Here is a 27873-nt window from a genome sequence, read left to right on the forward strand (position 1 = left end):
AACCACAGATTTTTTTTTCCATACCAAACTGCATTTTTTTTTAAATATATTCATTCATTTATTTTTAATTGCATTTCCTTCAGGTTCAGCCAATCTTCCCACGACCGGCTCTAACAAGTGATCACAATGTCCAAACAGTTACCAACCAAAACATTAATATCGGATATTGGTATCGGCCTAAATTCTCATTTCGGTGCATCCCTAGTTTAATAGACTACAAGTTGCTGAATGCACTTAAAACATTTTCTTAACATCAATGGCTATTATGATATTTGTAGAGAAAATACCTGAATTTTATATAAATAACAGCTAAAGCATCAACCAATCATCCATTTTCCCATTGATGTACATTTCTGAGTTTAGCAAAAAGAAGTCAGATAAAGGTTGTAAACATAATCTTTGTTGCATAAATTGGGAAAATCTTTTTTCTATCATCTGATTCAGAACCATCATCATCTGAAGCAGCTTTTTTTCATGATTTGCTGCAATTCTTGGATAAAAAAGAAAGGCAGTAGGAAGTAGGTGTCTAGGATTGGTTGATTTCTGGTAAATGACTCCTAAAACAAACAGCAGCAGATAAAAGGTTTCTTAATGCATTAGTATTAGAGAAAATAGAGGTTTAAAAACCACTTTTCTGACTATCTTTACCTGGGAAATTATCTATGCTTTCTCTAAGTGACGAAGACAGAAGACAAGGATATTGCACAAAAAAAAAATACAAAAAAAATCTTCTTCAATAGACATTTATGCATAATGCTAAATTTATAAACATGTAAAATTAATTTTACAAAATAAATAGTAGCCCATTCATAACAAAATCACTGTTGTTGAATGTGTTGATTTAATTTAATTTTATTATTTATGATGCTATCAAAAATACTAAGAAGAATTTAATTACATTTTATCAGTTCGATCAACAATATTAAATAATCACTAAATTCGACATAATGGGAACTCCTTTGTTTTAATTGCCCTACATTTGAACCAAAACTAATTAAATCAACAGTTCTTATTGAAATTTTAAGTTTTTAAAATCTATTGTATTATATTAAGTGTCACATTGTTGCTATAGACACTTTTCTGAGTGTAGACGCTTTAGCAACATGGTTTTTATCTCCTCAAGGAAAACTGGTTTGGCACGAAGCTCGTAATTTAATTAACATACATTTACATGCACCAAATAAGCATTTAATTTCAACTCGTTTCAAAGTGGCTAGTTTTGGAGTTTCAGTTTCAGGATCGTTTTGTGGATGACTTTGCATTTTTGTTGATAACCTCTCACAAAAAACCCAGAGATAGAGTCAGCATTGACATTAATTTATGTGTAATTTATGCGTAACCGCTTCCTTTCAGGTGAATAACAGGTTCCTGCAGGTTTCACCAACTAAGATTTAAATCTTTTTAAAACCATAATGAGTTCAATTTAAGACCTTTATCTCCAAAGAAATGGATGAACTTCATCCAGATAAATGGCAATAAATTAAACTAGCAAAGGTATGTTAGCAGCTAGTTAGCATAGCCTCAACCATCTCCAGGCACAGAAATTAATATACTAGATTAGCCAGTCCTGTCAAGACCAAATTTAAGACTTTTTAAGTTTCTTTGACACCCTGGATGGAAAATGACGAACATTAGGAATTAGCAGTTCAGCTGTGACCTCTGCATGCAGCCACACTAAATATAGGCCCCACGTTGCCCCAAACAGCTCTGTTTACGCACAAACCGCCCCAGTTAGGACCGTCACACCACCACTTTCCAGGAGACCCAGCTCCCTGAGGTTCATTAGGACGAGTATAACCACAATCTGTCACACAGTCAGCTGCAGCCCACTTAAACGGGAACACACACAACCTGCCAGTGCACAAGCAGGAAGGCCGTTTCTGGAGGAGGCATCAGAGCAGGTCGTTCCACATTTCTTCTCCCACACACTGTTATTTCAACCAGTATCTCAACAAAAAATGTCCTTAATGTCAGCTATTCTTGTGCTTCATCTACTATATTATTGTTCTGTTTAAACAATATGGCTTAAGCTTTAAAGTTGAAAAGCATAAAAAAGGTCCAAAACATGTGATCTCTTTATATTAAGTTTTTTAGCATACAGAATTTTTCAAAACTCTGTTTTTGATGACAAGGACTTTATGAAATCTGTGCAGCTGATTTGCCGACATTCAAACCACGTCTGTTATATTTTATTGAGCTTAGAGTGTTTTTTTCTTCTTCTTTGCATCCTCACAACCAAAGCAAATGCTAAAATGCTCACAGATGTAAACAGTTGTTAACAGCAAGAATCATTATTTGAAAACTGGAAAATATTGGTTTCAATTCTACTGTTGATTATCAGCCCAACTCTGTGTTTAGCATAGATCTGAGAAGGGCTGAAAAGATTTCTCGAATAATTCAAGTACCTCGATTACTAAAATTCTTTGAGGAAAACTGACCTGACTCGAAGCTTCGCTAATATACGTTTTATTAGTTAGCCGGGACATTACTTGCATTACTTGCGTTACGTGGAGCTCTGACTTCCTAAATGTTAGCAGCATAATGTTCAATTTTCAAGTTCTGCCCACGGGGATTTTATTGATTGATGATAATACCCGGGTAATCATCAATTTTGGAGGACCAATAAGCATCCTTAAAATGACTGGCACGATGGCTGGAGTACGGCAGCCTTTCTCCTCCAGGAGATGCTGGTTCAGAGCTGCAGGAGTATTTATACAGGTGAGCGGATAGACTGATTATCAGCCCAACTCTGTGTTTAGCGGCTGAGTAGTTGATGGTTACAATGCAAGTGTGACTTTACGGACGAACCGCACGATAAATGTCATATTATCCCGGTCAGAACAAACGGGTGGCAGAAATCATCATGGGTGGCGGAACATGGCTGGTAGATGCCCCCACGCCAGGCGACATTTCCGTTATGGAGTGGGGTTATGCCAGATTTACCAATATTTTATTTTATCCACTATTGTATCCGATCACTCAATTAATCGTAAAAATAATATGTAGATTACTCAATTACTAAAATATTTGTCTACAACAGCCCTAGATCTGACTATACTGGAGCACAAGCATGAAGCAGTAAATTTATGATTTGCCATAATAGTTTGGTAGGAATGTGTCAAGTTGAAAAACCAGGGGGAGTTGACAATTTTTACAATCTGCGGCAAATAACGCATTATTTATTTGACACATAGAAAAGAAAACTGAAAAACAATGATGGACAAAGTTGAAATTAGATTTATGGAAAACTACAAACCAAGTAATGCACCGATCATTCAGCTATTTCTAGTTATTGGCAAGTACTTAAAAAATGTTTTGTTTTGTTTCTTGCATGTTTTTTTGCTTTCCCAGATTTTCACTGTATTCTAAAAAATATCAAATAACCTGAAACACTTCATCTTATTTTCAACTTTAATTAAACTAAAACTTATTCACGCAAGTAAATGATGTGTCATAGTGTGAAAAGATTAATTCAAACTGGTAGATCAGATCTAAAATAAATAGATAGATAGATAGATAAATAAATCAACCAAAACTTGATTGATCAACCTTTGAATGAGCACATCATCATATAAAAAATATAATAAATAGGATTACAACATTTGGGCCAATAGCAATATCTGATACTAATAGTGCTGTTGTTGCTAAAAACCAATATTTAACGACATTATTTATTATATATGTCTACAAAATGAAACAAACTAATATTGCTGTTAACACAGATTGCAACATGACATAAATAAACACTGCATGTTATTTTCAGTTTTACTGATCAAAAAAATATATTTTTAAAAAGTACAGCCTTCTGCTGATATATCAATATGCATCTATATATACATTGTTCTTTCTGCACTAAAATGGACAGGAAAGACTGAGATGTGATTATCTTTGTTGTTATTTTTAGCCAAAACCAATAATCACTTTTCTAAGTGAAGGTTCTGTACTCCAGTTTTGACTGTCGACCAACTATTTAAATGGAAAAACTGTGATTTATGAAGTGAATTTGCTGTTATGATTTGACTGTTAAATATACTATAAACTGCAAAGAAATCAGATGTATTGTGATGCAAACTGAACCTTTAGGAATGTTTGCTTTAAACAGATTTAAACAGCTTTATTTACTTAATGTCATTTAACTATACAATTCTTATCAGTTGTGCATAAAAAAAACATGTTTTGACCTGTAATATTTATTTTGACTTAATGTTACTAGTTCGACAAATATAGTAAGAAAATTAAATTTTTATACTTATAAAATGTTAAAATTAATCTATGCGCTTTAAGAACAGGCTGCAGATTTAATTGTAGTTCATGTTTATGGTTTTAAAGCGAAGTTTCGTCTTAAATGTCAACCGTCCTGCCTTAATCTGTGGCTAACATTAGCCTAGCTAATTAGCTTTGTGGCTAAAACATTCCTGAGTGTCCCAGCCAAAGATCCGCACCTGAACGTGTCTCCGCTTGCGAGTCTTCCGGGAAACGTCGGCAAACTCCGGCGCCCCTCTGCGAACTTAAATCCCGGGAAACTTTTCCCCTTGGAGCTGCCACCGGGTTCAACTGAGCGGTTGTCTTTTTCTTATTTTTTTAAAAAAAGTTTCTCGGACAATCCCGTCCTTCCCTGCTCGGTGTGTGTGGGGTGGGTAATCCACAACACTTCCCGTTCCCGTGGACTCTCCCCTGAGTCTGACAACTTCGGCAACCACCTTTCAGCAAAGATCGTCTACTCACGCGATATCTCACGGTGAAAACTTTTCAGCGGAGACGAAGAGAGCATTTATTTTGCGGTGTGCTAAGATGTCATTATTTCCCGAATTGTGTGATATTACGCATCTATTACACAACGGACTACCAGCTGACTAACCGTGTGTTCTTTTTCCAAGAGGCCTTTAGTAGATATTTGTCACGGAAATACTGTAAGAGTGAGACATCGTCTTTTTAAGGAATGCACATGGTTCGAGGCCCTCAGGTGTTAAAGATGCAAACAGGGAATAAGCGCTCTCTCGCGGCAATAATGTGAAACTGCAAGTGCTAGATAGATGCTTGAAATCAAAGCACGGAGGTGCCATTAGTTTCTCCAACTGAACAAACAAAACTAGTTATTTTTGGACCTAAACAAGAATCTACAGTCAGCACAACTTCAGTTATTACAGCTAGAAACTTGTGATCTGGCCTGAATCTGGGTGAACCTTCAGAATCACATAAAGACAATTACAAAATCAGCCTTCTAACACTTAAAGAACATTTATAGGATTAAAGGAGTCAGACTAAGAGAAAAACTCATCCACAACTTAATCTTTAGTTGCGTTATGCAATTGTCTTCACAGGTCTATCTAAAAAACGTTCTGTACTCAGAGAATAGACTTTTAAGTACTCCCTTTCACTGAATGGCTTAGCATCACAATAGTCTAAAAATCTAACACTGCAGTCATAACAACCTTCCAGATCTCGCAGGTATTCTGGTTCTGGTCTGCTCTGCATCCCCAGAACCAGAACCAAACATGGAGAAGCAGCGTTCAGCTTATATGCTCCACAAACCTGGAACAAACTTCCAGAAAACTGCAAAACTGCCGAAATGGAGTTCTTTTAAATCTAGGCTAAAACTCACCTGTTCAGTTGCTTTTGACTCATTATAACTGGAATATCATAAGTCAATTAATCTAACTTATTTGCATTGCTAATATGAGTAATAAGGCAGTTCAAAGTGTTTCACATCATAAAAACACAAAAAGTGACCAAAACATTATAGTCACCAATTAAAGAACAAACACATTTTGTCAAGCGACATCATAGACATGAAATGTGTTGGTCAAACTTTAATTATCGTTCAATAGCAACTCTGAACAGGTGGGGTTTGGTCTAGATTTAAAGGAAGTCAGCGTTTCGGCTGTTTTGCAGTTTGTTATTAGTTCTTTCATCACTAGAAACCTGAAACAGCTGAATCTGAATGCTGCTTCTCCATTTGTGGTTCTGGAGATGCAGAGCAGACCAGACCAGTTTTTCTACTTTTCCACTGGATTGTAATTATTGATAGCTTGTTTTAATTCCTTATCATAAAACTTGCCCATAAACTCATCTTCCTGTTTGTTTTTGAACAAGATTGTTTAATTTAAGCAAAAAAATAGAAACCAGATAACTGCTGACAACTGTAATTGTAGTAACCAGACAGGAAAAGTGACAAATTTTCTCATAATTATTTAATCACACATACATTTACATCATGCAGTCAATCCAAAACTGTGATCTCATTAAACTTCCCGTCTCTGTCCATGTCATCAGAGCCCTGTTAGACTTGTGCCCCAGTTCTCCAGGAATGATCCAGTACCGCGTCCACTGACCCAAACCCCACCCCCCGCAAAAAACTACTGTCCTTTAAAAATCGACCAACTATTACACAGTAATAAAAAAAGGCTACACTTTTGTTTTAATTTAGAATCAATGCAAAAACGTAATTTCGGCAAACACCATAAGTGATCTCTGCAACCCATTTCATATCCAGTTTTTGGTGGAAGATCATAGAATAAACATTTTTTCAAGGTTAACAATTCAGAAGTTTTATCTACACTGCAAAAACACAAAATCTTACCAAGTATTTTTGGTTTAGTTTTGATCTAGCGCAAATATTTTAATAAAAAAACAACTTATAAGCAATCTTTTAGCAAGATATAGCGGCTTGTTTTAAGTCAATTCCTTTATATTGATAAAAATATACTAGCTCCATTGGCAGTTTATTTCACTTATAACACATTTTTTACTTGTTATAAGTGAAATTGCCAATTTAGTTAGTGCTTTTTGATATTAAGAAATTATTTACTTAAAACAAGCTACTGTATCCTGCTGAATAGTCACTTTTAAATTAATTTTGAGTCATTCCAAATATTTGCAGTAGAAACTAGAGCAATAATATTTAACATTGTTTTTGCAGTGTAATCCAGATCAGCACAGACGTCTAGATATTCCTCTCTGCACCTCGTGAAACACAATGACAGCCATTTATTCTCTTCACAGGGCTTTGGGAACTTCTTTACACCTCCAAGCTAAAACAGCCGCATAATGGAGTGCTTTTTAATTTCTTTTTTTTATTATTATTTGTTTTCTTCTCAGAATAGTGCGAGAAAAACCCGACTTTCCTGTCTTAATGTGACACCTTCCTCCCTTTGGAGCTGGATTTGCTCCAGCGCTCTCACTTTTTCCTCTCCATTGAGAATTCTTTCATCTGCTTTCATAATTACACGACAGAAAAGGATCTCTCTTTTTTCTTCGTCTCAGCGATAAAAACAGCTGTTTCAGGTTTCTAGTGATGAAAGAATCCTCCAATGGGAAACAAAAAGAGGAGTGGCCGGAGCAAACTGACCAACATACAGTGTATCTTACAGTATATTGCACTTATGCAAGGTGTTAGTGTTCTCATGCTGGGGTTCAGCTTTCTCGCCAATGCACTGGGGCTTTAAAGGATTAACACACACAAAAAAAGCAAACGTGGTGGAAACTAAAATAAAAAATATACAACAAATACAACACAAAAAAAAAATCCTACACCCACTGGTTAGTTTTAGTTAAATAAACCCTTTTTTTTTTACCCATGAGACGACATAAAATTAATGTGCAATTTGTGTTTATCCTTCCTTTGACCCTGCGTTTCCTGACTGGCTGATCAGCAGCGAGGATCCGATCCATCAACTCATTTCCCAAACTTATCGATCAAACATCTACACCATCTATTGAACAATAACAGCACATTAAACCCAGCATAAATCAGGTCTTATATCTACAAATAAAGAAGAAAAGTCGGGAAGAAGATGATTGAAGAAGCGAGGCACCCTTGTAGAGAAATTATTATTTTTTAGCTCCTGGACGACGGCGATTGTGTGACGATTGTGTCAATTTCTGTCTAATCGGCTGCGGTTTGTGTGCTGAGATACATAAATAGAGTCTATTAACAGTGACAATACCCACTTATATTAGTTAAAAACATTACATTTAGCAACTTTGTGTAGGCTAACAGGGTGGAAGTTTGCTGTGTTAACCGGATCATTCTCATTTTCCCGCTTCATCCCTCTGCATTTTTCAAATCCTTCCAACGAAGCCACCAAAAACAAGTATAGTTTTAATTTAACTTAATGATAAAAACAAATGGCCTCCACAGGTATTTAGTTAAATACATCTACAGTACAACTGTTGCACGGCGTTCATTTTCATAATTATTATTATTATATTTTTAAATCCTTCTTTTAACATTTTTTTAGCCGTTTCCTTGCAGTTTTCTCTCCGGGGAAACATGTGCAGTAGTGCCGATTTTACATCTGTACAAGCACAGAAACAGTAGTGTTCGACACCTTCTACTCGACGCAAAATAAGTTTCATTTTCTCCTTTATGAAGCATGTAAAATCTATACAGAGAAAACCGTGGTTAACTCAGAAGTCGTAATAAAATGTACAGAAGTTAGCCTATAAGGTCGAGCTCTTCATTTTTTTGGTCTTTTTTTTTTTTTAGGAGTTTGTTTTCTTGCTACCGTTTACATTCAGCTTGGCACAGTGCAGAACTACTCGCACGAAGACGACGGGTGACGACAGACTGTGCAAAACAAAAACGAAACCGAAGCTAGACATTCGAGATCGTGCACGATTTCGCTCTCCAAAAAAACCTCAAAAAACAAAAAACAAACAAAAAAGGCTGCGCTCGAGACTCCGTTTGGTTTGCTGAATAAGAATATTATCCTGCTTCTTGTAAATTACAATTGTTGTTTCTTTTCATTTATTTAAATTATTATATCCCATAAGAGAAAGAGAGATTTTTATATTGGAGGAGTGAGGGGTGGGTGGAAGTGTTTGGGGAGCTGTACAGGCCGGGAATATTTATATATATATATTTATAAATCAGAAACTCCTTCGTGGCTCCGCAGCGGCGCCAGTTTGCTGTAATGGAATGACAGGTTGTCAGCTGGGTGGGCAGGTGGGTGACGTTGCTCTTCTTCTGTGGTGTCATTCTTCTGTTTTGCGGCTCTTCAGCTGTGGAGTATAACAAAACAAGATGGCGTCCATAAAACATCTCGCTTAAAGAATGAAAAACAATCAAGCTGCTGGTTGTTTGAAAGAAGCACTGCTGACCTTTTCAGCCAAGTTGTTACAACCAAAATATTCAATGTATCTTATTTGGTATTTATATGATAAGCCAATAAAAAGAAACAAATGCATATTTTACAGTTTTAGTTTGTAACTTTTAAAAAATGTTTTTTTAAATATTTTCTAGACCAGTCATCATGTTGTGACAGTATGTAAAAAGACAGATATTGCGTGAAAATCTTGTCCACCTCCTCGCTGAGCTGCCATCTGAAGACCAAAAAAACCAAAATCACAGCCAGGAGGCGGGTCTTAGTGCTGTCAATCAATCTCCTGACTGCATCGGTGGTTATGCTAGCGAGCATTAGCTTTCATGACAGGCTCTGCTGATGGGGAAAAGTATCAGAGAGGACAAAAGTGAGAGAGAGGCTGAGAAGTGCACCTGGGCATGATTGACAGCACTGAGACCCGCCTCCTGGCTCGGATTGGTTGTTTCTAGCTCACACTAATTATCTGCCTCATACTACAGTGCCATGACATGGTGACAGTTGTCATGGTGACAAATATGTAAAAATATAAATATTTTTACAAAAGTTAAATACTGTAGCGGTAAGAACAGCAAACAAAATGTCTTCTGCACTCACTTCTTGTCCGGCTTGCTGCCTCCTCCCCTGATGGCCACCGGCTGGCTGTTCTGGTAGAAGCCGCCTGCACCGCGGTTGATGTTGGGGTGGGTTGGAGATGCAACTGGCGGCTGTCCGGGCCGGATGGGTTTGGCTAGTGAAGTGGTGAACAAGAACAGATTTGCCTTTCATTACAGCTCCAGAAAACATGAATAGATGCGCTTCCCAGCACGTCCGCCTACTAACCGATCTGGGCCGAGTGTCCCCTCCGGGCCATGTTCTTGGCCCGGACGGCTTCCTTGATGCGGTCCACCTCCTGCTGGTAGCGCTTGCGGTCGCGTGCGGCGTTCTCCTTGGCCTCCTTCAGTGCAGATTCCAACGCCTTGACCCGCTCAGCCGTAGCGCGAAGACGTTTTTCCAGTTTTGGAAGCTCACAGCGCAGGTCTGCATTATCACGAACCAGCTGGGGAAACAAATTCACATCGCCGGAAAAAAAAAGGACGACAGGAAAACACATCAGGTTGGTAAATAAAGCTAACTGAGCAGCAGAGAAGTGGTTACCGTGAAAACGAAGATGGTGGAACCGTTTCAAAAATGGTGACTCCTACCTGTTTGTGAACCTTGGTGAGTTGCTCAAGATTGTTCTCAAGAAAGGAGATTTTCTGTTTTTGTGCCGCGCTGCCTCCTGTGTCATCAGAGTCCATCTCCGCACTCTGAAAAGATAAATGAAAGTACGAGTTATAGACACAAATGAATAAAAATCAGTGCGTGTCGGGGTGAAATCACTAATTGGATTAATTAGTTGATTTTTGAGGTAATCAACTTAAACCAATTTAATAATTAATCGTTAACTGGATTATAAAAAAAAATTTAAATAAAAAGCATGCTGGAACATGCGTAATAAATATAGATGTATATAAATAAATATATATGTTGAATTTAAGATAAAAAAAATTTGAGTTCTACCTAGAACTCAAGCGCCATTTTTAGGTTCACTTGCATCAAATTCTGTTTAAATAAAAAAAAAAAAAAAAAAAAAACATAGCTGTCCAATTATAAATCGACTAACTGAAAAAAATAATCATCATCACGCGCTGAAGTATTTTGGGCTGCAGAAGCGTCCTACAAATGATTGTACGTTCACTAAAGAAACACTGTTACTGCATTTTAAGCAATAAAATGTTTATTTTAATGGCTTATTTAGGGACTAAATTAAGTTTTTCTTGCATCTTTAATGCTTTTCTAATGCTGCATAAAAAATTAACAGAATGTGCCAATTATTTTTATCCAAATAATTGCTAAAATAAACAGTTGCAGTTCAGAATATATCAGTGTCACATAGATAAAAAGTAATTACCTTCTTCACTCTGGTGGCCAAATCCTGAACAAAGAGTTTCCTGAGGTTGTGGAGAGTCTGCAGCTCTTTTGCCTGCAACAGAAAAAGATCAAATGAGGTAAAAACTCAAAACAAGTAAAAGCAATGCAACCTAACTCATTACTGAACGCACCACTGTCTCTTCAAGCCCCTTCAGGTCCTGTCTGGCCTGCTCCCGTCTGTCCTGCATCACCCTGAATAACAAGAAGCCAATCAGAAATGGTAACCAAACGTCAGCAGTCACATGCAGAACAGCAGTCAAACTGATGAATCTAAACCAAGCTGGGCTTTTTGAACGTCTGTGAAACATACGTGAGCTCGTGCAGCTTGCGGCTCTTCTCCTGGTCGGTGGACTTCAGCTTCTCGTGCTCCACTTTGAGCCTTTCCTGCTCCAGCATGATCTTCTGGTTCAAGCTGGGAGGAAACAAAGTGGATTTACGATTAAAATATCTGCCTCCATGTCAACTCAATTATTATGAGTAAGTCTAAAGTTTAATACTCCTTTTATATTCATCTGAGTAAAGCAGCAGTAACAGACACAAACTACAGTAGGGTTAGAACTTTAATGCGTTAATTCTGATTAATTTTGGTTCAGAGCGAACAGCAGGAAGAACTGCAGGAGTATTTAAACAGGTGAGTGGATACACGGCTGGCGGCTGAGTAGTTGATGGTTACAGTGTAAGTGGAGCTTTACGGACAAACCGCACAACACATTTCATGTCATCCCGGTCTGAAAACATGGAAATCATGGTGGCAGTGCATGGCTGGTAGATGAGTTTCTGAGTGAGATTTATCAATATTTTAAGTTAGAATTTTGTTTTTATCCGATGACTCAATTATAAGAATAAGCGATAGATTACGCGATTGCTAAAATATTCATTTACAACAGCCCTAGTTCAGACCCAAATGGAAGTACAAAAGCATATGAAAAAGTGAATTGTGTCTTTAATGTCTTTAATGTTTCTGCTTTGTTAAAAAACAAAGCAGAAAGAAGGTTATTGGATTGAAAATGTTTCTTATTTTGTCAAGATATAGTTTTCAATTACGTAATTAAGATTAATTACAGAGCCTGCAAGTCATTTGATTAGAAGTTAAAAGACGTCTTACTCCTGCAGCTCAGTGATGAGTTTCTCCTTGTTGTCCAGCTCGTCTCTCAGGCTGCTGATCTGTTTCTGGTGGGCTTCACGGTGGGAGTGGATCTGCTTCTCCACCGCTTCCTGAACACAAACATAAATATAATTTTAGACATTTTAGAGGCAGATTTAGCCTCAGTTCCCATAAAGGAGAGATTTAATTGAGACTTACCTTAACTTCATTAGCAGTCTGGATCTCATTTTCCTTCTCCATTGCATGAACTTTCTCTGTAAAAGAGAAGATTCCCATTGGTTAAAAAAGGTAAGCATGTTGAAAAAAATAAAAATGCAGTGAAACGGACAAATTGACTTTCTTAACCATTTTACAAGCAAAAAGCATTCCCAAGTACTTAATAATATTCCAAATAAAAAAACAAACAGGTGGGTTGTTTCCATAACGCTACTGCCGGAAGGTTCTTTGATTAACTCTGGATTCCATTAGGTCATAGCAAATTTAACACCACTGCTGATAAATATTCACTAACCCATGATGGATATAAAAACAAACTAGTTGACTAATCAGCTAGCAAGGTTATGTTAGCAGACAGCGATAGCCTCAACCATCACAAGTCACAGAAAACAATGAAAATGTTTTAGTAACTTGGTTCCATCATCTCTCCTTTTAAAAAGTTAATGAAAGGTTGTCCTTCATCTCTGAATAAATAAACAGCACATGCAATGCAACTCAAACTTATGAGATCAACATTTCACAGATTATCTCTCATATTATACTATTACAACATGGCGACAGTTTTAACAAATATTCAAAATTCTTTTAAAAAGTTACTGGAGCTTTAAGACATTCTAAGGCCTTAATTGTAGAAAGATAAATGCAAGAGTTTTGAAGGATGCTCGTACACGCTGACTCGATAATAAAGAGCCGTACCCTGAGCGCTGAGCTTCACAAGCTCCTCATTGAGCGAGTCGACGTTCTCCTCCAGCTGCCTCTTCTTCTGCTCCACATTCTGAAGATACTCAGTCAGGGACTTGATTTTAGCCTCATGCTGTGGACAGACAACATTCCTCATGCTTAAAACAAAGATAACCAACAAGAACATTCAGAAACACAGGTATTTGTACCTCCACATAGATGTTTTTGAAATTTAAAGTACCTGCGAGATGCGCAGCTGACAGGCAGCGAGTTCTTTCTCGTTCTCGTCCATCTTCTTGTTGCTCTCAGACTGGATACCCTCCAGCTGCTTGCAGCGCTTCACCATTGTCTTCACCTCCGACTTCAGCTTGCTGATGTAGAGACGAGCTACTGTGAACTCCTCGTCTATAAGGCCGCTGCCGCCCTCGTGTTGCTGCAAAATTGCCCCAAGAATCAAAAAGGATGAGATTAAATTAAATGGATGGAAGAAAAAGTCAAACATGAGAGAACAAAAATGAAGAAACAGTCCTGGTACCTTGATGTCATTGCTGCCCACAGCTATTCCAATTTCAGCCAAATCTTTGAGCAAAGATGACATCATCTCAGTCACTCTCTTCTTCTGGTGATTGGACATTTCCTTCAGCTTCTGGAGCTCAGAGTCCAGAGAGGACAAGATGGACTGCAAGCAAACAGGAGATTATAAAACATAAAACATTATTCATTGCATTGCATTTCAAAATCTTACCAAGTATTTGTGCTCCACTTTCTACTTTCTAAATATGTTAGTACACTTAAAAAAGACAAAACTAACTTACAAGTAAATTTTCAGCAATATAATATTGACAAAAAGGTACTAGTTTCCCTGGCAGATTGTTTCCCTTATCACAAAGGAAAAATGTTTTGTTACAAGTGAAATGATCTGCCAATCAAACTGGCACATTTTCATCAATATTAATTAATTACTGATTTAAAACAAGCACTTTGTTGAATATTGCTGAAAAGGTACGTGTAAGTTACTTCAAGATATTTGCACTAGAAACTAGATAAAAATATCTGGTAGGTTTTTTGTTTTTGCAGTGTATTTATGACCGACGCATTGTGAAACTGTCCGTTTGAAAAATAAATAATCTGGTCCACCCAGAGTTAAAGCTTAACTTTCGACATTTTCTCGTGACAATAATAAACCAGATCACCTGACTGCTTAAATACTCAGCTATGTCTGATGAATTTATTACTTCCTGTCTCCACTGCTACATTGTCTGAAAAGGATTTCCTTTGATTTGAAACTGAAAGCACATTGGAAATATATATTTTTAAGGGAAATCCGACTTCAGGCTCGAGAATAATAGTATCATGGATAATTACTTCCTTCACAAGTTAAGCCTTTCTAAAGATTTCACTCCAGGTTATATTTGTGGCTGTTACACATGACAAGATGTAGTGCTAATTCAAAATAAAACAAAAAAAAGCCTTAAACTGACCCATTAATGTTTTGACAGATCGATTTAAAAGTTTCTTACAAGCTAAAATTTTAAATGTTTAACTGAGACATGTTGTATCATTACAAAATATATGTTTTTCTTTTCTTTTTTATTTGCACGTAAACATATTGACTATTTTGCATTTAAAGATGGAATCGCAAACTGATTAAGATTGATTTATTGCAACTTTTAAACTGTAAATAAATCAAATAAATAAATAAACAAAGCGTCTAGCTCTGCTCCTGTAAGGAATAAAAACAACTAATTTGAAGTGATATTTTCTGTGCCGCCCTTACAGATTTTTGGCTGAGCTCCTCACTGATGGACTCGAACTCCTTGGTCTTGTCCTCCACCTCCTGGCTCTTCTGGTCGTAGTTGACAGCCAGCTCCTCCAGCGCCTGCAGCACTTCCTTCACCTCCTCCTTGGAGGCCTCGTTCTCCGTCTGAAGGCGGTTCAGCTCCGCCTGCAGATTCTCGTGATCCCTCCGGGAGGAAGCCAGCAGCTGAACAACATGGATCATTAGGTTTTAAACTTCTCAGTAAGAGAAATAATAAAACATTTTTACTGTTCCTACAGGTCAGAAATATGAAATAAATCCATTTTAGCTCGGTTTAATTCACTGACTTGTTGTCTGAACCACCAGTATCTGTTAAACTACAGATCTCACCTCCTCCTGGTCGAGCATCTGCTGCTTCAGCTTCTCCACCAGCTGGCTCTGCTGGTTGATTTCTTCATCCTGAACATTAAAAAGATTTTAAAAAACTCATTTAAATCACAAGACTGACGTAACAACAACCCGCAACTACAAAACCATTGGCAATTGTTTTTCATATCTGAAGCCAAAAAAATGAAAACTCAGCTGAATAAGTGTTTGATAAAACAGATTTTGGCATTTTTAAGAATATTAATATAAATAACACAAACAAAGATTTTCTTCTTCATCATCAACTCCGTTTTCTTCTTTTCCAGCAGCCATTGTACAGCGGCTGCTGGCAAACATGCTGGAATTCCATTGAGGTTGCTAGGTAACGGCACAGTGCTCGTGAATGCGTCTTAATCAGGAAGCGTTTGAAACGGCTCGCTTTCTAGACGCCAAAAAAACATTAACTTATTGCTTACTGCTAAAAAAATGACTGGGTGTTTTTTTAAGTGCTTGTGCTGTTTTTAGAAGAAGTACAGATCCAAACACCAAAACTTATAACCAAATCCCAATTATTTTAGAACCACTAAAGCAAAGGTTGATTCCTACAGTTTTTGCAGCAGAGCAGCACAGCTCCACACTTCTTTAAGACCTGAATGGAAACCTAAAACTATATTCATCGACGTTTCATACTGCTGCAGTTTGCTCTACCTCACCTTATCGTCCAGCTGTTTGTAAAGCTTCGTCAGCTCCGCCTCACACTTGTCCTTTTCTACGTCGGTGAGACGAACGCCGGGCACGTTGGGCGTAGAGGCCGACTTTTCGTTGATGATATTATCCAGAGCCAGCACCTCGGCGTTCGCCTTCTCTTTGTCGAACTGCTCCTCCACGGGAACGCTTTCTCCTGGAGTTGAGTAAAAGCAAATGAACAAACAAAAAAACAAAAGCACAATGAGGTCTGCAGAGAGGCGGTTTAGGCCAGAACCAGTGACCCGGACCGGGTTCAGCCTCACCGTTTCTCCAGCGGTTGAGCTCGTTCTCCAGCCAGGTGATGGTGTTCCTCAGAGTTTTGTTCTTCTCCTTCTCCCTCTCGTATTTCTGCTTCCACTGCTCTGCCGTCAGCTCGATATTCACCGTTACCGTGTTCTTGATGGTCTTCGCTCTGGATGTTTGAAAAAATAAAAAATAAGAAAAAAACATAAAAACCAGGAAACTGGAATGAATGTAATCAGCAAAGTGAAATCACAGAGCAAGCTCAGAGAGCAAAATTTCACACCTTACTGTAATAAATGTTTAGAGTTTATTTGGACTTATAATTGAAATTGATCAAAACATCTAATGTGTATTTGCTCAATTTTACAAATTTATTCATAGTTGGTAACTGATTCATGTATGTAACGTGCAGAACACTTTGAACAATCCATGAAATGTGACATTCAAATAAACTTCACTTCCAAACAAAGTCACTCTTTTGTGCCAAAAAGTAAAGCTGTTCAGTCTGTTCTTCTGGGTTACCTTTGTCCAAACATGAGGGTAGATTTGGTTTCAGCCTCATTATAGGAGGAAGGTGAGCAGCAGATCACTATGGTGGTTCGACAGTTACCACCCAGAGAGTCCTGCAGGATACGGGTCATCTTGCTGTCTCGGTAAGGGATGTAGGCCTGAAAACACGCACAGAAGATTGCATTGTAACAGAGCTCAAAGACTAACTCATACTATTTATACATTATAAATGGCAAAAAACCAAAGTTAAAAAAGGGAACAAAAACTCAAACACAGCTGGCATTTCCTGAACTGAGATGTTTCAGTCTGAAACACTGAGCTTTAGCAGGTTATGTTCCTGTTCTCACAACTATCTGGTTGTTACTAAATCACCTGATATATGATTACTTTGAGTAAAAACAGCCAAGCTGCAGCAGGCTGCCATCATTCCTTACAACACAGTCTGCTCAGCGGGGAAGGAGACATCTTTGGACAATAGCTAATTTGTTTCAGAGCATCATAAATATCTCAGCAGCTGTCCGCCGCAGGTTGTTTACAGAGCGAATGAGCCGCAGAACAAACCTACACTTGATCAAAGTGAAAAGGGTGAAATGAGAAAGAAAAGCTCAAGCGAGGCGTTGCTAGGAGGAGCGGTTTTATCTGTGCAAAGTTATTTCTGCGACACAAAGGACCTGTAGATGTCTCAAAATGGAAATTCAACACAAAGAAAACATGTTTGTTTTCATCATGGAAGCTCAAGCTGCAGGCTGTGCAGCTGGCAAACGGTCTGTGCTCCTGTTCTTTCCGCTCTTATAAGAAGCAACGTCTCATATTAAGATGTTTAACGTGTAATTTAAATAAAAACAATTTAAATAAAAATCACTGCCTCAGGGTGGAAGAGAGTCAGTGCTCAGCAGAGTAATTACATCAAAACAGATGTATGTTCATTCGGTTATGGTGTAACAGTTTGTATTAATTTTACTGATCTAATCTGTGTTTTCAGGAAGCTTTTTATCCATTAATGTTAGTACAGTTTTTTTTTCAAACTATTTTATCCAAAGTCCAATGTTGAAGACGTTCTGGACATTTGAGCATTAAAAAACAAAATTACCCTCCATTATCTGCATGTTCAACAAATCATAAAGCGACAGATTGCTGAGGTAGGTTGCCAGTGCAGCATTATCCTCTACTAAATACATATTCATTAAAACCAAGTTTGTACATTCTTGATTCATTTATCTTGTTTGTAAATGTCAATAATTGAAAATCTGAAATGTTTCATGCATTTGAGTGAACAGATACAAACTGAATAGATGGATCAAAGACTGGACAGATGGATGCATAAATGAAAAACTGGAAGGATGATGGATGTATGGAGGGATGGATTAAAGATGGGAGGGATGAAATCTGGAAATTTAATCATTTTTTTTCCTGAGTTATCCTGACTTTTCAAGGCTCTGTGGGGAATTAAAACAAAACAACTCACCGTTCCTTCAGCCAACGCAGAGATGACGTTTCCCAGAGATGACAGAGACTTGTTGATGTTCTTGGCTTCATCAAGTACAGCTCCCTCTGCACCGGTTTTACTAACCTGCAAACCACAGAAAAACACCAAAACCACATAAAAAACCCAAAGCACAGGAGTGACACTGCAAACGTATCACAAATTCAAGCAACGCATCTGGAGTACAACAAATATGGCTGATTATCTCATCTCAGATGTTACCTTTTCACTACCAGCCAGATCCACCAGGTAGAGTTTCCCACTGAGCTTCTGCTCCGTCTGAGTGTTCTCCTGCTTAACGTTTATCAGGAAGATGCTGTGACTCCTGGAACTGTGCTCATTCATGTCTAAGGAGAGAAAACGGTTTTGGTCAGAAGGTCATCTGCAATAAAACCAAATAACACTGAAAATAAATAGTTGGAGTTGCTGCAAAGAGCAGCATGGCGTCTTACTTGTGACTGCTACATGTCTATTAGATTTGCCTTCATCAATTGTGTCCATGACTTCCTCTGGGCTGCATACAAACCTCTCAGTGCAGCCCTTTAAAAAACGAAAACAGGAAATAAAACAAGTTTATTCAGCTCCCTTTGCTGATTTTACCAAATGTTTAAGAGAAAAGCAGGTCTCACCTTGACGTAGGGTACTCTGTTTTTATCTTCATGCACTGATAAATTGGTCTTTGACACTGGAAAGAAAGTAAAAACAGTTGTTTTATAACACAAATAAAGATTAAATATGAAGTCAAACACACACAATTTTAATTGCATCAGTGCATTTCCTTTAGACTCTCCTAAATATCTGCACACCATTTTCCTAGGATGTTTGTTCTTGTATAAAAGCTAAAAAAACAACTGAACTCCACCTAATATGAAACGACCAAACATTTTCCACACCCTGTTTTCAGTCAGAGCCACATACAGTCACTTTTAAACAGCCCACCTGTTGTAGACGTGGAATACTGACAATTAAAATTAAGCGCATTTATTGCTCAGTCTGCCTCCAAGTGATTATAATAACTATTCACTTTGTTCCAACATTTTTAGGCGGTTGGCAGTTTTCTCTGTTACATCTGCTCCCACAGTTTGGAATAATTAAGAAAGGGCGAGGAATTCACCTACCATCCAAAAGGTCTCGGATTTTGTCTAAGTAGATTTCAAAATATGAAACCTGCAAACAGAGAAAGATCCACATTATTTAGTTATTCAGAAGAGAGAATGAAAAATAGCTTACTGTTTGTTTTGTGTATTGTTGATAAAGTATTTGAATCTTGTAAAACAAAAATATACATTATCAAGATTTTGTTTACATTTTTATTTCAGATACAGTAACTTTCATGAATACTAATAAACGTTTAAAGTACAACCATTAATTCTGATCTATTTTAACAGCAGTGGAAGGAGAGAAAACCTGGATTGCCTTTCATTTTAAATGAAAAACTGATTGGATGGCGTGTATTTATATTGATACAATGGCATAGTCAGGCCATTGGAGGAAAAACAGTATAACTATCCACCAAAAAACGAAAATTTTCAATTTAATCTCAGATTTTCTAGAAAAATAAATTAATTTCCAAGCCTCAAAATTTTAAAATTAGCGAGAAAAAGAAAAAAAGAATGTTAGGATTAATCTAAGAAATTTTCTAGAAAAAAGCATGAAAATTTTCTGAGCTCATAAAGTCAAAAATGTTCAACTTTTGGAAATTTCCGCTTTTTTTTTCTAGTCTATTCTCAAAATTTCTGAGTTTTTTTCTTCTCCTGTCATGTTGTTGGATGGAAAAAAAATCTGTGAACATCAATGTTCAAGTATTGCCACATACTCTGATTAAAATTTAGGCCTCGACTTTGAGCCGTTCCAAGTCAGGAAATACTACGTTTCAGTTGTCCTGCTACAAGATGAACCTCAATTGCAGAGTCAAATCTTTTACAGCCTGTGAACTGTTTTCTTACATCATTGCCCTGCATTTATCCTATCTACACAGCATGATGCTGCCATATGCAATGCTAATTTTGTGCTACACACAATGTTTTGTATGTTGATCATAAAGTTACATTTTGATCTCCTTTTGAGAAACTCCAACTAAATGTTATTTTCTGTTTGTGAATCACATAAAATCCCAATAAAATGCTTTAAGGTTTGTAATGTCAAAAAAACTTTTATATTTTGTCAAGACACTGTTACATTATCAGCAGCAAGACAAAAAAACAGAAGTGAATATAAAAAATAAAAACACAGGAAACATGATGCAGCAGAACAAAGCTGCATGTCATCTCTTAAATTAAAAAAAAACAAACCATGAAGAAAAACCACATCGTTACAAAACTTTACTTCTGTTTCCATTGGGGTTCTCTGAAAATGTGTCATCAAAATAACATCCTTACTTTAATATGAAACTCCAGGTTTTCATCCATGGAATAGATGTAGTTGAAGATGTCCTGTACTATCCTGGGGATGATGCCCATTGAGTCTGTGTCATGGAGATTCCCCTAAAAACAGAAGGAAAGATAATTTAAAGAGAAGAATCTTAAATATGTTGACCTGAATATATCAAGTTATTTCTTACCTCCATGGTGTGTGTTTTCCCAGATGACGTCTGTCCATAAGCAAAAATTGTCCCATTGTATCCCTCAAGAACATCTATTAGAAAAATTGACAAAAATAAAACAGTGACACGACGGTTCAAATGGCTTTGGCTGTAGCTGAAGCTGTAAATCTCACCTTTTACAATCTTTTGGGCACAAGCATTGTAGACTTGTTCTTGTGTTGTATTTGACTGAAACACTCTGTCAAACATGTACGGTTTACCCTGAAATAAAGAGGAAAATACCATTTATCTGATCTGTCCACTTACTGACTCAAAGATTATTGTTTGATTTATTTATTGGAAATGTTCTTATTTGTATTTCATTCTTAATTTTTTATATTTTTATTTCTGATGTCACCATGAGGAACATATAACTTGAATTGGAAGTTGTGTTACAGGTGTTATATAAATGTTATTAAAAGGTTTTTTAAAAATAAGTGACAATAAGCCAGCCGCAGTAAGCAATTAACCACATAATAAATCAATATAAATTTGATAATATTCATTCTGATTATTAATATTTTTGAAAGACAATTTTGCTTAGCTTTATAATCCAATTTATTTTTGGTTTTAGGTTTTATTTATTGTTTTTGGTTGCTGTATTTTGTCTTGGATATTTAAAATGTCTTCCAGTTCCAGAGTTTAGCATTCTGTACAAAATTACAATTTATTAGTATTTGAGAGGAAAAACATCAATCAATATATCAATATGTTACTTCAAACTGGTTTCAAAACAATATTATCATTGATCACAATAATTTCTGGGATAATTAATTGTCCAGCAAAATTTGTTAAAGTGAAAGACCCAAGCAACACAATAAAAAGGTACAAAAAATACTACAAACTATGTGTGAAACCACACTTTTAGTTTTTTATTTTCTTCAAATCAAAGGAAGCAGGCAAAAGGGAAACAAAGGACATTTTTACAACATGGCTGCAAAGAGCGTTTATTTAACGTACTTCAACCTTTCACATAAACCAACCACGATTCTCAGCTCTGTTCCGGACATTGAATATTTCACATCTACCTGCCAAGTTGGCTCAGAACCCTCATGATGCTTCAGGTGTTTTCACAAAAATGGTAAAAGTTTAACACACCTGCTTCAGCTGTATGAAAAAAGGGAAAATATTTTATCTGTTTTTTCAAAGAAAATGTGATTCATTGATCAATTATGTAATGACTGAAAACAGCCAATTTTGCCTAGAGTGGGAAAAAAAATCCATATTTTTTTTCCTACTTTCTAAAAAATTAAAACATCAATTTTTGTATTTGATAACACATTAAAACAGGATTATTTTCAATTGGGGGTGAGTGATATTTTAAATGCAACAAACATTTATTACTTTTTTTTAGCAAACTGTATGGTTCTGGCTGAATGGTAGATAAATCATAAACATAACTCACATGCGACATAACAGAAATCAGACTTTAATTAGGCCATCCTACAGTGCACAAGGTCATCTGCCATGCTCTAAAAATAGCTAATTTTTGTTCCATAGGACTTCCCTGGGTTCCTGAATGGAAACCAGGAAAATGACATCAAACGATAGGATAATAATCTGATATTTTAGCCTAGAAGTGAATGGAGACGCAGCAGCAGCAGCATTAATAATTCACAAACGTGTTTGGCTTTAGCAGCAAATCAAGCTTGTAACTCCACCACCAGTACAACCTCATCTGGAAATTGTATCTTCTTACATTTCAGGCAAAAAAGTAGGAGAATCTTGTAATGAGATGCTTTTAAATAAAGGTCTGTAGCAGAAACATTCACTCAGATACAAGTGATGTGGTAATGGCAAAACCTCAAGCAGGGGCTAGGCAACAAATACATTTTATTTATTAATCACATTTTTGGTAAACCCAAATCTGAATTTGTGTTCCCCAAAGTCAATCCACCCAAGGCCGCCAACTTGTTTCACAAACATGTTTTGCAGTTTCTATTTATTTAGATTTTGAACTCATATCAACTCGAGGAGGGAATGTTAGGGAAAAGCTATGTTTATTATGTATTATGAGAAAAAGTTTTAATAGAACTTCCTATAAATGTAAAAAAAAAAAAAAGATGCACCAATTTAATATCTGTAGTTGTCCCATTATTGGCAATAATTGTAGTTTGAGTATCAGTGGACATTTGTTAATTTATTGCATTGATTGAACAAATTAAAGATTGGTTGTTTTTACATGTTTCACCAAACTTGTGATGCTATTGGAGTGTTTAGGTATGCTTTACTGGTGCAGCGTTATTCAATATATTTGTAACTCTTTACATTTATGTCTGTGCTGAAAGAAATGTCTCAAGTCAACTCAACTCTGTTTTTCTGTATCGTATCAGCTGGTATAAAACTGCCGATATTTTTATCAGAAGTGAAAAAGTGAACTGGCGCATCACTTATGAAACATCAAAAATTGAAATGGGGAATGTTGAGCATCTGGTAAAGTTACACTTTATTTGTTTTACAGATAAGCTACCACTTCCAATTTGAACACTTCAGATTCAAATTATTTTAAAAAGAATTGAGCAAACTCCTGTGTCTATTTAAAAGAAAGAACAACAAACTGGTCACGTCAGATTTTGATAACCATCAAAGCTTTTTTTCTCATTAAAACAACTTTTTTTCTGTAACTATAAGATATTCTTCTGGTATAATTGCATACTTATTATTTTAATATTATATCTATATTCTTGCAATAAAAAACATTCTCCTAGCTTTTCCCCAATACTCCATCATGCAACTCACTGAAGTAAAAATTCACTTTGTAAATATTTTTTGTCTTTAGAATTTTTTTAAAATAACCAATTAAAATTGGAACTTGAATCTGTTATGAAAAAACGGATTAAATTTTTAAGCCATATTGCCCAGCCGTTTCTAAAAATGAACCAAACATAAAAGCAAAATCACTCTAGAGCATCAGCAAAACAAAGTAGATCACCATAATAATAATTGCCCTCCCCACCCCGAGAGATTGCACCATGCCCGGCCATCAGCCTACCCTGATTGGTCCAACAGCTGGTAACCAGGAGTGAAAACAAGGAGATTACCCAGGAGGCAATGCTGCTGCTGCTGCTACCTATTAGTGCTGTATTTGCCAAAGCAGATGCATCATCAGAGGCAACAGGCTGCTGCTTTGAAACACATGCGTTTCCACCAATGTGCACTGCTGTTCCAGCAGCATGACTGGCACTCTGTGCTGGGCAGGGCTGCACCACGCCTTAGGGGCTCTGCGAGCCAAAGGCCTGCAGCCAGAGTCGCCACTGCTGCTCAGGAAGTGGTTGCAGTTACAACAGTCGCCTTTGTTTGGCATGAAACAAATGAATAACTCTGTTGTGTTCAACATTTAACACCTAAAGTTTAAATAAATGAGAAATGAGATGAATATTTGATCAGCCCAAAAGAAAAAATTCTAAGGCTTTGTACTCTCTGTTTTATATGAGATTATATGAGTTTGTATGAGTTAGCATATTGCAGTCAAAGTCCACAAGGCAATTCTAATATTTAACCTGGATTTTATGGCATCATATAGACAGCTAAAAGGATGAGGGGAGACAAACAATATATATATATGAAGGTTCATTTCAGCCGTACAGATTTGAATGAAATCTGATGCACTAAATAATGAATCAATCTCATTATAAAAATATCTAAATGAGTGATAATTTCCATTCTTATGTTTAATATTTTCTCAAGGGGAATTTTGCTCTAAGAGACTTCAATTTAGTTATGGTTTTGTGTAGCCATTTTTCATAATGTTTATCAATTATTCTGAATTTTTTTTTCAATCATAAGATTTAGGATTTATTGTCTAGATAAATTTAAATTAATGACTTGATACCATCATCTGAATTTTTGCTATTTTCTCCACATTTGTTACATAAGACAGTCAATAAATATCAGTAAAATAGAAATTATGATTAAATGCAGTTAGTGTGTGCAGCTTAGTGATATCACTTTTTAAATAACTGGCATCCTGAAGAAGTCAATTTTAAATAGGAATGTTTTCTATTATAATTTTTATTGTAATTATAATAGTCCCACAAAATATTGTGACAAAAGTTCTAAGTCCATATCACCCAAACCTAGCTGTGTGTGGCTTTTATTTGTTTTTTTATGTATTTTGGGTTAATGTGTTTTATTTTGGATTTTTAAAATATGTTCCAGTTCCAGCATGGTGGTGTGTTCTGTACAATATTTAAGTTTCTTGGTCTTTGAGAGGGAAAGCTTATATTATTAGGTCATTATCAACATATTACTTGAAACAGTCTCAAAATAACAATGTTATTGTTTTTGCAATAATTTCTGGGACAATTTACCATCCAGAAAAATTTGTCATCATGACAGGCGTAATCTGGACTGACGTTTGCGTAAAGTAGGATTTTTATATTCTTCTGTAGAGGCCAATGAAAATAAAACATCCTCTTTACATAAAAGCTTTTTATCCTGACCAAGCTTGATAAGGGTTTGTATCATCAGGGAGCGAATGACAGCACTGACAGCTGATTGAGTCCCAACCACACAACTCATAAAAAGTCAACACTTAAAGTAAAACCAGAAATGTTCGCACACTGAATCACAACCATCATCAATCTCAATGAGAGCAAAAAATGCAACTGGATTTCTTGGGTATGTTGTGACCTTGATCATAAAGCAAAGGAAGAGTGGTGGAGACATTGCAATGATAAAAAGGACATACTGAGGTGGGTCAACCCCATCAATATTTTCATTATGAAATGCTTGAATAATATAACAATGTTTCCTGTTTCCTAATTTCACATGGCACTTAATATGTTGAAGCATGAACTCTATAAATAAAAGCCTGATTAAATTGAATCCGAATTGAACAGGTTTTCTTGCCTTTAACAAAAGCGTGCTTTATCGTAATAATTGAATGGGCAGCAGATTTCAGAGAGCAGGGGGCTTTTTCTCAGGTTTTGTCCATTAGTCAGAATCCTTATCTGCTTTTAGACTAGACCTAAAACTTTCCTTGTTGATTAAGTTTAAAGTTTAAGTGGCTTGGTTTGTGCTGTGCTATCTCTGTAACTGTGCTACTAAAGGTTCTGGCCTCTTTATTGTCTACTCCCAGTTTATGCATAACCTGCAAGTATTGTTGCCTATAATTTATGTGGTCTCTGTTTTCCTTTCCTAAAGAAAATACTGCTGAGCGAATGCGTCTGTCCTCACAAACCACTTAATATTTAACTGAAAATATTGGTTTCTTTTGAAATACATTTAAAACATCAACTTAAAAATACTTAAAAGTCAGCTGAATTTTGACTGAGTGGTAAAGATGAACTATCGATCAGAATCAGACAGTTTCCAGCAATCTCCAAGTTAAATATAGGTCGTTTTAAATTTGTGGGCCGATTTAGGCTCAAAACTGCAAACTCCCACCATTTATAGTCATTAAGACACATCGGTCAAATAGCCTTTGGAATATTTTTCTTTTACATCAGCAGTAGTCCTCAACCATATTTACCAAAGTTGCTAGGGTGGGGCCAGCGCTTTTTATGAAAATAGGGCAATATTTCATTTATTTAATATATCAACTGAGCCACAGAGCCAAAGAGCTACGTTTCTGCAACATTCGAGTTGAATATTACAGAAACACAAAATTTAAATCAGATCTTAAATCAGATCTCAATACGGCTGAAACTAAAAGTGCACCATCTTAATTTCTAATTCACTGTTAAAGTAAAACTGTGAAGGTAAGGAATGGAATTGGTCCAAGGGAGTAATTAGCATAGGTTTCTGTGCCAGGGATATCATCATAAGAAATTGGTTTAGTATAATCTATTCAGTACTTCACAGTTATAGTCCTTAGAGGGGAGAAGAATCCCTAAAAATTACAAAATAAAAAAGGGCAGTTCAGAAGATCAGACATGTTACCAGTTGGGAAAAACATGAGTGAATATCTATGGTATTAAATATAATTGGATGGAAATGAACTGTTATAATTTTCCCCATTCTAAATGTAAAAGGTTGGAGAAATCTGACAAAACTGAACGTCACTGGCAATGAATTGTTATTGTACAGTGACGCATGTTGAGAATTTACTGTTTAAATGCAATAATTACTATATATTCAAGGCTGTTCTCTCATGTCTAGTGACAACACACTTCTTTGTGAAAGCCAGACCTACTCTACGACACAGGAGGGTCCGCTACGTGTCCAGCTGGCGAGATAGCTCATGTTAGCTTTAATTAAGCTACAGCATTAAAACTAGCCTGCTAGCATGGGCCAGTTAATCTGCAATGAAGAAGTTGGCCTAGCCTGTTAGCTAACTGTTTGCTAGCCATCACCATATCAAAGCTGGTTTACCCTTCATACTGACGCAAACGGTCTATAACCGTCAGCTTTACAGTTATAGGTGCATAGAAACAAAATATATTAATTTTTTGATAAATAATCCACATACTAATTCGGTGGACCGGCAATGTTAACAATTTAGCCTGTGGCAGCCTGTGGTTTTGTTGAATGACAGCTCAGCGCTGCTAGCTGGAGCTAACAAGCTAAGGTGCTAACCGCGGTAGCTACAGGACAATCGGAAATGGCGAGATGTGTCAGAGAGTTCTGTCAAGTAACCACCTACGGCAACTCAGAATAAAACAACTCACCCCGATAACGACAGTATCTTCCCCTTGAAATTTGGGGATGTATTTGTCGCCTCTGGTAACCTCGGAGCTGTTCAAGGGCCTGAAACGGCACATCACTTTGATGGTGCACTCCGCCGGGTCGGCCATCTTCCACGGTTTACGAATGGAAATTCACCGATACGAAAACTAAAGTAAGAGCCTTGATCCCAGGGGCGGCCGGTGGCGGACAGTCGGGAGGCCGAACCCCTCTGTCCTAAATCTCGGGTTCTGGAAAGGGCAGTGGTAATTCGGGCATTCAACAGAGAAAAGTCCTTGTTTTCCTCTCAGCCACTTCCCCCTCCGGTTAGGAAGCCATGATACCGGTGGATGAGCGGCTGTCCGCCTCGCCCCTCCTGCTCTGGATCACAATGACATCATCCCGAAGGGCGCTCCCCTCTACAAAAACACAAAGCAGCCTTAAAGCTATGGCTGCTTTTCCTGACCACACTTTTAGCATCATAACACTGCATCTACTCTGTTATTTATGGATGGATGGATG

At 36.8% G+C, this 27873-nt stretch overlaps 2 protein-coding genes across 7 annotated transcripts in view; both read right to left on the reverse strand.

Annotated features, from left to right (window-relative positions):
- LOC129355734 (rho GTPase-activating protein 12-like) overlaps nt 1–4689 on the reverse strand; it is a 51572-nt gene extending 46883 nt beyond the window's left edge. For all 6 annotated transcript variants that reach the window (XM_055025341.1, XM_055025340.1, XM_055025337.1 and 3 more), the window contains exon 1: nt 4443–4689. The gene's annotated coding sequence lies outside the window, so the exon portion shown is untranslated. The remainder of the gene's footprint in view (nt 1–4442) is intronic.
- A 1484-nt stretch (nt 4690–6173) lies between these two features.
- Nucleotides 6174–27716, reverse strand: LOC129355723 (kinesin-1 heavy chain). Its single transcript, XM_055025317.1, has 26 exons — nt 27357–27716; nt 20880–20967; nt 20725–20798; nt 20543–20647; nt 19283–19331; nt 18794–18849; nt 18617–18704; nt 18387–18511; nt 18147–18251; nt 16694–16839; nt 16192–16340; nt 15895–16082; nt 15206–15274; nt 14834–15040; nt 13592–13735; nt 13298–13489; nt 13072–13189; nt 12358–12413; nt 12160–12269; nt 11365–11466; nt 11186–11246; nt 11035–11106; nt 10286–10390; nt 9924–10140; nt 9699–9831; nt 6174–9003 (listed from the first exon to the last, which is right to left on the reverse strand). Exons 1-26 carry the CDS (start codon nt 27480–27482, stop codon nt 9000–9002), a joined length of 2889 nt encoding a protein of 962 aa, XP_054881292.1. The 5' UTR covers nt 27483–27716; the 3' UTR covers nt 6174–8999.
- Nucleotides 27717–27873: the final 157 nt, after the last annotated feature.

This window comes from Poeciliopsis prolifica, unplaced genomic scaffold, assembly GCF_027474105.1.
Source record: "Poeciliopsis prolifica strain line A6 unplaced genomic scaffold, Auburn_PproV2 SCAFFOLD143, whole genome shotgun sequence".
Lineage (NCBI taxonomy): Eukaryota > Metazoa > Chordata > Actinopteri > Cyprinodontiformes > Poeciliidae > Poeciliopsis > Poeciliopsis prolifica.

Coding starts and splice junctions, on each gene's coding strand:
- LOC129355723 (XM_055025317.1), bottom strand. CDS start 27,482: ATGGCCGACCCGGCGGAGTGCACCATCAAAGTGATGTGCCGTTTCAGG. Junction 20,799..20,879: donor TGCCCAAAAGATTGTAAAAG/GTGAGATTTACA, acceptor TTTTTCTAATAG/ATGTTCTTGAGGGATACAAT. Junction 13,490..13,591: donor TGGGCAGCAATGACATCAAG/GTACCAGGACTG, acceptor GCAATTTTGCAG/CAACACGAGGGCGGCAGCGG.